The sequence below is a fragment of the Sinocyclocheilus grahami genome, unplaced genomic scaffold (genome assembly GCF_001515645.1).
Source record: "Sinocyclocheilus grahami isolate Dianchi unplaced genomic scaffold, SAMN03320097.WGS_v1.1 scaffold186.1, whole genome shotgun sequence".
Classification (NCBI taxonomy): Eukaryota; Metazoa; Chordata; class Actinopteri; order Cypriniformes; family Cyprinidae; genus Sinocyclocheilus; species Sinocyclocheilus grahami.
The window spans coordinates 481275-492312 of NW_015505365.1; the positions used below are offsets into that span (position 1 = coordinate 481275).

Genomic DNA, 11038 nt, shown 5'->3' on the forward strand with positions numbered 1-11038 from the left:
TCACTCTTTGTTATATTGCAGCCATTTGCTAAAATCATTTAAGTAATTTTTTTTTCCTCATTAATGTACACACAGCACCCCATATTGACAGAAAAACACAGAATTGTTGACATTTTTGAAGATTTATTAAAAAAGAAAAACTGGAATATCACATGGTCCTAAGTATTCAGACCCTTTGCTGTGACACTCATATATTTAACTCAGGTGCTGTCCATTTCTTCTGATCATCCTTGAGATGGTTCTACACCTTCATTTGAGTCCAGCTGTGTTTGATTATACTGATTGGACTTGATTAGGAAAGCCACACACCTGTCTATATAAGACCTTACAGTTCACAGTGCATGTCAGAGCAAATGAGAATCATGAGGTCAAAGGAACTGCCTGAAGAGCTCAGAGACAGAATTGTGGCAAGGCACAGATCTGAAATGGCTGCAATATAACAAAGAGTGAAAAATTTAAGGGGGTCTGAATACTTTCTGTACCCACTGTAAATATCTGTTTTAAATATGTAATTTAAATGAGTAAATATGCTTTTTTTTCCACTACACCCATGCTACCACTACTGTGCTCAGTTATGATTCGCTAGTTCTGTCACTCGGGATTGATAGTAAGCTTAGGGTGTTTTCACACATGGCCTGTTGTTTCGGAACCTGGCGCGTTTCCCCACTTAGCTCGGTTTGTCTTTGCCATTCAAAAATTAAAGCGCACTTTTTTGTTTTATAATGCCGTCTTATTGCTCTTCTTTGTAGTATGTGCATTTTAAAAATGTTTTCCCAATCAATCCTGGACTCCTGCTCAAAATGATAAATTATTATTAACGACAGCTACAAAAAACCCAACAATAAGCCCGCAAAGCTGTTATTGTTCCATTCTGACAGATGACAGCTCAGTGAAATCCTGGAAAATAAACCGTGGAACTTTGACCAATGAGAGAACAGTTTACTCACGCGTGACTTGTATTAACAAATTTGGTCCGTTTAGAAACTTTGCTGTGTGAAGCGAACCACACCAAGAATAAAAAGCAACATTGTAATCATTTGAATCCCTGTTTCGGAACAAAGCAATCGATCTACAGGTGTGAAAACACCCTAGATGCAGACGAAAGCTTGCATTTTCCATCCTTATGAGTTGTGCTTAAGGGGTCATATGATGCGATTTAAATTTTTCCTTTCTCTTTGGAGTGTTACAAGCTCTTAATAAATCAACTTCGCGCTGTCGATCGCCGGATCGGCTTTCACCGTGGACGAAGCGGAGTCCAGCCCGGGGTCGTCACATGTGGTTGCCGCAGGCATCACTAGATGGTAAAGGACGTAAAATTTCCGTCACACGCTTGAGGAATTCGGCCAATCACAACGCACTGGATAGCTGGCCAATCAGAGCACACCTCGCTTTTTCAGAACGATGAGCTTTGTAAAAAATCGACGCGTTTCAGAAAGGCGGGGCATAGAGGAGAAACAATAATGTACAGTATGTGGAAAATAATGTGTTTTTTTAACCTTAAACCACATAAACACATTTCATTACACCAAATACACAAAATAATGTTCTTTTTAGCAACATCATATGACCCCTTTAATATTTCATCTGCTATACTAGCACTTCTATACTGAGAGCAAGGCAAATATCATGCATTTTACATAACCTAGGTGGAAGTTGTAGCTGAGGTGGATTGTTCCTCTCATTACACCCAAACTCTCCATCAGTTTCTTCAGTCCTCTGCATGAAGACATCCACAGCATGGCTGAATGAAGCGGTTCAGGTGTGTGAGATTACAGTAGCTGCACACGCTGATCATCAACGCGATCTCTGAATACGCTGCATAATTCACGATAGCCCACTTAGTGCAGATGTAGAGCACTTTAGCGACGTTGGTGAGTTCTTACAAGCCTCTGCTGGGAGCTCAGCTTCATGTACCTTCACTGAAGCCTATGTATTACAGCCGCCCACTTCATTTCCCCTATGGAGCATTCCTTGATTGCGAGGGCTCGACTACGCTTACTTGAATCTGCAACGAGACTGTGTGCAATCTTCAGAGCTCATGAAAGGACACAGCTTTCCTTTCTAAAGAGATGTGGGTTTAAAAAGGTTTAGGATGCTTCAGAATTAGAGGTGTTATTGTGTTTTTGGGCCTCGCACACATGGAGTTCTGCGGAGAAGATTTAAATGAGTTTTCTGTGGTATTGCTGGCAGCGTATGTGTTTATACGGGAGAATAAAACAATCTCAGATTTCACTGATAGTGTTCAAATACCTTCACTCCAGGATGCAAAATTCAGAATTGAAGAATCGTCTCCCTTTCAATTCATGAGAGTGAATTTGAATTGAATTGGCCGTGACACACAGGAGGGTGATTGGAATCTGAAATGGAATGACAGAAAGAGGAATAGCTTACTGAATTGCTTAATTTATTACATTTTATGAAATCTATATGTCTGTCTAGCTGTCTCTGCATCCATCCTTGTATCCATAAATGTGTAACTCTTAAGTATACATTCAACTGTACTTTTATCAAGAGTTAAATGGTCAAAAAATATTGAATGTTAAGAAAATAGTCAGAAATATTCTAAATGCATAGATTCTAGGTTCTAAATACTTATCTATTCTAATACAATACATTCTAAATACAGATGTGACCCTGGACCACAAACCAGTCATGAGGGTCAATTTTTGGAAATTGAGATTTATACACCATATCAAATCTGAATGAATAAGCTTTCCATTGATGTATGGTTTGTTAGGATAGGACAATATTTGGTCGAGATACAACTATTTGAATATCTGGAATCTGAGGGTGCAAAAAAAATTTAAATATTGAGAAATCGCCTTTAAATTTGTCCAAATGAAGTTCTTAGCAATGCATATTACTAATCAAAAATGAAGTTTTTATATATTTACAGTAAGAAATTTACAAAATATATTTATGGAACATGATCTTTACTTAATATCCTAATGATTTTTGGCATAAAAGAAAAATCAATAATTTTGACCCATACAATGTATTGTTGGCTATTGCTACAAATATACCCCAGCGACTTAAGACTGCTTTTGTGCTCCAGGGTCACATATGGAGTTGGTCCCTCTTTGCAGCTATAACAGTTTTCGCTCTTCTGGGAATGATTTCCACAAGTTTTTGGAGTGTTTCTGAAAGGATTTTGTTGCTCGTTCATCTAGTAGAGCGTTTTTGCAGTCAGGCACTGATGTTGGATGAGAAGGCTTTGCTTGCAATCTCTGCTTCAGTTCATTCCAAAGGTGTTGGATGGGGTTGAGGTTGGGCTTCCACACCAAACTCATCCAACCATGTCTTTATGGACCTTGCTTTGTGCACTGGGGCACAGTTATGCTGGGCCCTCCCTAAACTGTCTAAAATGTCTTGTTATTCTGAAGCTTTAAGATTTTTCTCCACTGGAAGTAAGCAGCCTGGCCCAACCTATGAAAAACAGCCCCATGCCATTATTTCTCCTCCACCAAACTTTAGAGTCGGCACAATGCAGTCAGGCAGGTAATGTGATTCGTCCCTCGACCGAACAGGTTTCCAGTGGCAGCAGCTGCTGACACCCCCGTCTCTTAATGCATTGTGTGGCCTTCTTGAGCATCAGTACATGTTTTCCATGAGTCCCTCAATTGTCCTCAGTGTTAAAAGATGGATTTCAAAATCATACAGTCAATGTTGGAAAGGGTTCAAATATGCAGAAGATGCTGGAAAACCAAAGAATGTGCAGGAGCTGGGGGATTTTTCTGAAGAACAGCAGGCAGTTAAACTAAAAAAAGTCATGGGTCATCCAGGAAATGACACACGGTATTAAGATTCAAGGGTATGTAAACTTTTGAATGGGGTCATTTTTATGAATTCAGTTATTATTTTGTCTTGTGGGAGTATATGTAAACATCTATTATGTGAAATAGCTTATTCAGGACTGTACTAAATAAAAAATAGCATGCGAGTTTCATGATCCCTCTTATTTTGTTTCAATTATTAACATTTTGCACATTCTGCAAGGGGTATGTAAACTTATGAGCACAATTGTATATTTTACAATGTAGTTTTAATCTAAATGATGCATGTGCAATCAAGATCATGCAACAGAGGTGCACGCACTCTCCCCCGCTCTCTCTCTCACTGCATCAAGTAACCTTAATAACTTTTATCCGACCGAATGACACACTTTTCCAGTTATGTCTGAGAAAGGGATATTTTTTGTCGACAAGCTTGCACATCTGTGATGCCGCATGCTCAATCCACTATCAGCTCTCGCACATCAACTATACAGGCATGAATATTGAACGTTTAACATTATTAATTACATACATGTACTAATAACTCCATTCTGCTCTCTGTTGTTCTGTTGTCAGTGTTTCTTTGCACTGTTCACACGCTGTGTGGTATCTGTTTTGGTATCATAGTACAGGAGTACAGGACCGCAGTATTGGGCACCAGTATTAGTGCATCCCTACTTCAAAGTAACACCATTAATGTTGTTTAAAGCTTCAGAAACACACACGTGCACATTTATGCATTCACTAGTTTCCCAGCCTTCAGATCGATATGTTGCGTCCTAAATAAAAACTTCTTCTTGATGGGAAGAAATCTAATATCCATCACCTACACACGGACGCATAAATACACATCTATTCTGGCACAAAGAAAAAGCAATTATCTGAGAGATAGTGAAATATTTCACAAAACTTCCTGATTGGTTTGTGTGTTCGTGTGTGTTTGGTTGTTGATTCTGCGTTTGCCCGGTGGGCACAGGAACTCTGTTCTGGCGGTAAACACCAACAGGAGAAAATGAGCAGGTGCGTGAAGAGTGTCTCTCTGCCTCTTTCATCCTGATCAGCAGACGAGTCCCTGCAGAGAGAAATCAGGCCGTCCAGAAACAGCCATGATTGGGCCGAATGTGAGCTTCACAGAGACACGGCTGCGAGAGATAAGGACCAAATGTCAGTCACGCTCAAAGAGAGAGCATTACAAACATGCGCTTTACACACGGGTGAGCGTACACTACTCGTCCAAAGTTTGGACGCACTTTTCACTCAGTGAGTTTAGTTATTTTCACAGTTTAGATTAAGTCATCAAAACTACATTCTTATTATGTCTTCTGAAGAAAATGTGAGTGGTCTGGTCTCTATATATGATTCAGAGTCAATTCAAGTCATTTTTAGCCTGTTTTCTCATCCGTCAGACGTCAGATTGATCACTAATGTAACAGCACAGCTCTCCACAACACGCAGCACACATGATTTGAGGAATCATTGATGTCTGGAACACAAATGATATGGGTTTCACAACAAAGTTTACGTTTTATGGTTAGGGATGTATATTAATTTTTTAGCCTTAATTCTGTGCATTCATAATAATGATGCTGCTTAACAAATATTTCTATGAAATAACACAAATAGAGTAAAGAATTTATGCTTTAGATGCTTTTCCTGCAGTATTGATGTAGTTCTCATACAGGCTTCTTTTCTTTCTTTCTGCTCCAACTCATCCTTAATTCAGTTTGGTAAAATAATTCATACTGAAGTACAGCTTATTTAGACACAATTTATATTTTTACAACAGGGTTATTATCCTGAACTAAAACTAATACTAAAACTACCATTAAAAATATTTTTATAATAAATAAAACAACTATAACTTTATAACATCCTTAAAAAATCTTTAGAAAATTTACAGTGAGGGTTAATTTCAAAGCATGGGATAGTCGTGGGCTGCAGCCCAACACATCAAAAATAAAAAAAGAATTAAATTTACACAAAGGCTCTTTCTGCATGTTATGGTTATTAAACAGTCATTATGGAAACCATTAAAATTACACTATGTCCTTATGTTGTATTAAGGGGCTTTCATTTCAATCTACAGGCTAATGAAAGTTTTTGAACGAAAAATCCTGACCTTGGCTGTTGGTCCTCTGTACAAGTTCATAAGACTCTATTCACATCGCAATTGACTCACACCATTAAAAAAAAAAAAAACCTTGAACAAAATAAGTAGTGAGAAATCAAGATTAATAGGCTAAAACTGCGACATGAAAAACGCCTAGAAATCCTACAAAATGTAGGATATTCACTTGGAATGTTTAGATTACATTTAAGGAGGTGTGCCATAAAAAATAAAACGATTGAAAAGGTGGCTTATTGTTGAGTGTTATAGGCCTAGTTCTAACACATATTTTGGCACTATAGTCACATTAATGTCACAAATGAAAGGCTTGAAACTTACATTTAATAACTCGCTGATGTATTTCAGCAGGTCACACATATTGTGCTCATATACAGAGCCCATGACATGCCGAAAATTATGTCCGTGAATTAAGAAATTGATCACTTTTTATCGTTCCTTTGTATTAATTAAAAGGTGTTTCAATCATAATTAAACCATTTTTTAAATAATAATAATACTGATTCTGATAATAATATGGTTTCGTATACAGTGTTTCGGCATGCGGGAGATTGGGGGAGTCCGTAAAATGTAAAAATAAATAAATAAATAATAATAATTAGACAACACTTAAGAATTTTGTCATTTAATTAGAAAACAACCCCTGATTCACAACATTCGTTTCCAAATGCAGAAATCAGGTATAGCCCCTGCACGGGCCTCAAATAAGCCCTAGCCAGCCCTTGTCCGACAGCTTACCAGTATTCTCGACCCAAGTCCGACAAGAGCCTGTGTTTTTTCTCTCTCTCTTTCGCTTCTTAATTACACAGCTGCTGTTGCAGCCATTAAAATAGTTCTGTCATGACAACTCTCGGAGGGATTGTCATGGTAATGTACATGATAATGTTAATGTATTTGGTCTTGGCAGAATAGATCTGCTACGCTGCTGCTGCTGCACGGGCCTCAAATAAGCCCTAGCCAGCCCTTGTCCGACAGCTTACCAGTATTCTCGACCCAAGTCCGACAAGAGCCCGTGTCTTTTTTCTCTCTCTCTTTCGCTTCTTAATTACACAGCTGCTGTTGCAGCCATTAAAATAGTTCTGTCATGACAACTCTCGGAGGGATTGTCATGGTAATGTACATGATAATGTTAATGTATTTGGTCTTGGCAGAATAGATCTGCTACGCTGCTGCTGCTGCAGAGCAAGTACCGAGACTTGCTACTTGCTACTGACAATACATACACAATGTGTGAGCTGTGAGCATGTAAGAAATATTGCTGCTGCAAATATAACATACATGAAATAACCCCCATATAGCATACATGAATCACCTCGTAGCAGATCTATACAGGTGGAGCTGGGGAAGGTGGAGGTTTTTGAAGCAAACTGCACTGCTACGGCAAGCACTAGTCATATATTTGAATGTTGAGCAGCGAGCTCATTGGCTACCGATACAGGAGAGAACCAATCAGCTGTGCCATGTGATAATGATGTCATTAGGTCAGATTGAGTTAGACCTATCGGACTGCTGGAGAGTGGAAGCTGAACTTAAACTTGCCTTGGCAACTAGCTGAAAGTTAAGTACTAAAATAACTAAAACTAAATAAATAACTGAACTACAACTTAATAAAAAAATATACATATAAAAAAACTATAATAGCATACTAAAGTAACACTGGTTTACAAACTAATTGAATGTATTTTAAGCATAAAGTTAAGAACAAAACCTGCATTTAGTCATGTGCGTGCAAACTTTTTACTAGTAGTCCGTGTATTGTAGGCTCCAAATGTCTGAGACCACTAGTAAAAATGCATCTATTTACATTATTTTTTTTTTATTTAATACTTCTTTTTTTTTAAAGAAATTATATTATCAGCATAGCAATTTGAGTGATAATTTGGATTGGAAAGTAAACATGCATTTGTGAATTTCTCAATATTTGTTATATATTTACTATTATAGTTTAGGTTCATATTTTGAATACAATTTTATTTTTCATTTTATTTTTTGTTAAAGTCTTTGCCATTTTTAATATTATTATTTAAAAAAAATTGTTTTGTTATTTTAGTACTTCTACTAAAACTTAAAATGATAAATGTTGCCTTGGCAACTAGCTGAAGTAATATTTAATTTGATTTCAGTTAATGTTTATTTTATAAGTAATAAAATTGAGCAATGAATATAAAGTATTATAGGTTTTAGTTTGAATCTATATATAACGATAATCAATATCATCTATATATGTATATGTAATATCCTTCATTTTATATTCATCAACTTTTCTCCTTTTCTCCTTTTTTCAGTGTATTTTTTTCACTGCTGTATGCGTGCGCTCATGTTTTACATCTACAGAACTGTGTACGCTGTTTTCCGAGCTTGATTCAGGTGGAGTTGTAGATGAATATTTGAAACAGGTGTTGTATACAACAAAATGCTCTCTAACAAGCACAGCGTGATTACGATACGAGCATATTGAGAACAACTATCACATGCAAGAGCTCACACGCATGTGTGTGTGTGTGTGTGTGTGTGTGTGTGTGAACCCGTGGGACCCTGAAGGTGCTCATTTTCTGCTATTGCTATTGTAGAAAAATGTGTGCGTGTGTGGAGGTGACAATAGCACCGAATACAGTAATCTGAGGGTTTGGTTTGACAGCTGGGAGTTGGGTTACCTTTGCTAGATGTAATGAGCTAAAATGCATAGGGAAGTGTGCATGCACGTGCAAGTGCTAATGTCACAGCTGGAGAGCGTGAGCAGCTGATTGGGTGAGTTTCCCCCCTGCTGAGCCAATGAGAGGGTGATATTTTTACTCTATTCCCTCCAGACGAGCTGCAGGTACACCGCTGTGACACATTTACACACGCAAACACACACACACGTCTGCGTCTCGCTCGCCTGATTGACATGCTGTAGTATTAATGCATCAGATGTAAATGTGAGCAGCTTGTAATGCGAAGGCTACTTTCCTGTTGAGCGGCAGGGCTAATGACTTTTCAACTATTTCTGCATTTGGAGAAATATGTGTGGAGAATCTCTGCTGTAAAACCTAGTGAGCTGCCTAACTAGGCAGCATTTTAAGGCATCATTGACTTGGCTGTTCCACACTTTAGGCAGCATAATGACACTACCCTGCAAGAAACCTAATTTCGGACCAATTTTGAGGCAGCAATGCATCTATAAAACAATCCCAGAATGCACTGCAGTTAACTCAAAATAGTCATGAGAATGTATAGTGTTTCTTTGCTCACCGAGGCTGCATTTATTTGATTAAAAAAACCACCATAAAAACAGTAATATTGTGAAATATTAATACAATTTAAATGGCTGATTTTTATTTGAATATTTATTCAAATTTAATTTAATTCCTGTGATGCAAAGCTGAATTTTCAGCATCATTACTCCAGCCTTCAGTGTCACTCGATCCTTCAGAAATCATTCGCAAGGGATGCTCAAGAAACATTTCTTTGTGTGTGCATAATACACACACACATATACAGGTACATAACATATAAACATACACATGTATATGTTTCATTCAGTATTTCATTCTGATTATAAGTAATAGCATTGTAAAAAAAAAAAGTATCCACTTAAAATTGACTATTTTATCCAATATGTATCTGCTTATTAGAGTTATTTTGTGTTATTCTGAATGAAGGCAAATCATTTTTTATTTGCTCACTTTTTTATTTTATTTATTCATTGTAGTATATCTCATAATTTCTGTAAAATTCTGTTCAAAATATGCAGATCCTCTTTAGACTTGCATTAAAAATGTGTAAGAAAATGACAGTCAGCAACAGTTGATTGGTCGAGATATGATTGTGCAGTAATGTGTTTAGGGCGGGGCTTAGTGAAGAGTCAGTTGTGTGTTGAACTGCCTTCTGTTCAAATTCCTTTGATTTTGACGTCCTCGAGATGCTCTTCAAGATAAACCACCAGCCACTTCCTGTTTCTCCCTCAATGTTTTCTGGAGATATTAGCAGGCCACTTTTGTGATTAAACACTGTGTCTAAAAATATCCTCACAAGTCTTTTGCCTGCATGCAATTTCCTTTTAATGTCTCCGCAATGTTCTTTTTCTAAAATGTGTGCTATCGTTTTACAAAATTGCTCAAGCTCTGAGTCAGTTGCTGCCCTGAGGAGTTAGCTTTGAAGCTAATTAAATCGTTTGATAATTGCATACGCATAGGCGGATGAATGCGTGCATGGGGCAGATATTGCATGAGGACGTCCTGATATTACGTGTCCCGGAACAGGCCATCAGGTGCAGCCGTACAGATTTCACTAATGTCTTCTCGTCTGTCTGTCTCTGTGCAGGTGGAATGGCTGAAGAACGAAGAGATTATTGATCCTGCAGACGATCGGAATTTCTACATCACCATCGATCATAACCTGATCATCAAACAGGCACGGCTTTCTGACACCGCTAACTACACCTGCGTCGCTAAGAACATCGTTGCTAAGAGACGAAGCACCACGGCTACAGTGATCGTCTATGGTGAGTTTGGTGTTACTTGTGTTGTTTAATCTAATAATTAATTAATATAAAATGTAAAATTAACTATAAAATATTACCTAAAACTAAAAACAATGAAATCACAAACCATGCCTAAAAAAGTCCAAAAAGTATAGCCATAATAATACAAATAGACGGAAAGTTACAAAGAAGGTCATAGACTGTGAAGGTGAAAAAGACAACAAAAAAACAAATGTGAGATAAAAACAATTAGGCGATAAAAATAACTTTTGTTTTGATTTTTTTTTATTTACATTAAAATTAAAGTTAATATTAAATTGAATAAACATAATATTAATTATATAATACAATATAATGATTATATAATATAATACAATAATATGAATTTATAGTAAAAATATTCAAAATACATGTAATATTAAATCAATATTTTATTTTAACATTTGTCAAATTTAAAATAAACAAATTTTACAATAAAAACTAACAATACATTTTTTTTTAAATATTGTAATTACACTCTAAAAAATGCTGGGTTAAATATATTCAAAACAACCCAACCGCTGGGTCAAAACAACCCAATAGCTGGGCTTGTCCCTTTTTGAACCCAACCGCTGGGTCAAAACAACCCAATAGCTGGGTTTGTACCTTTTAAAAACCAAGCGCTGGGTCAGAACAAAC

General features: G+C 37.0%; 1 protein-coding gene across 1 annotated transcript in view; it reads left to right on the plus strand.

The window, feature by feature from the left end:
- Positions 1-11038, plus strand: part of LOC107594550 (netrin receptor UNC5C-like) — a 150331-nt gene that overhangs the window by 90132 nt on the left and 49161 nt on the right. Inside the window, exon 5 of the mRNA XM_016284636.1 lies at positions 10201-10381. Within this exon, the coding sequence (XP_016140122.1) occupies positions 10201-10381 (181 nt within the window). The remainder of the gene's footprint in view (positions 1-10200; positions 10382-11038) is intronic.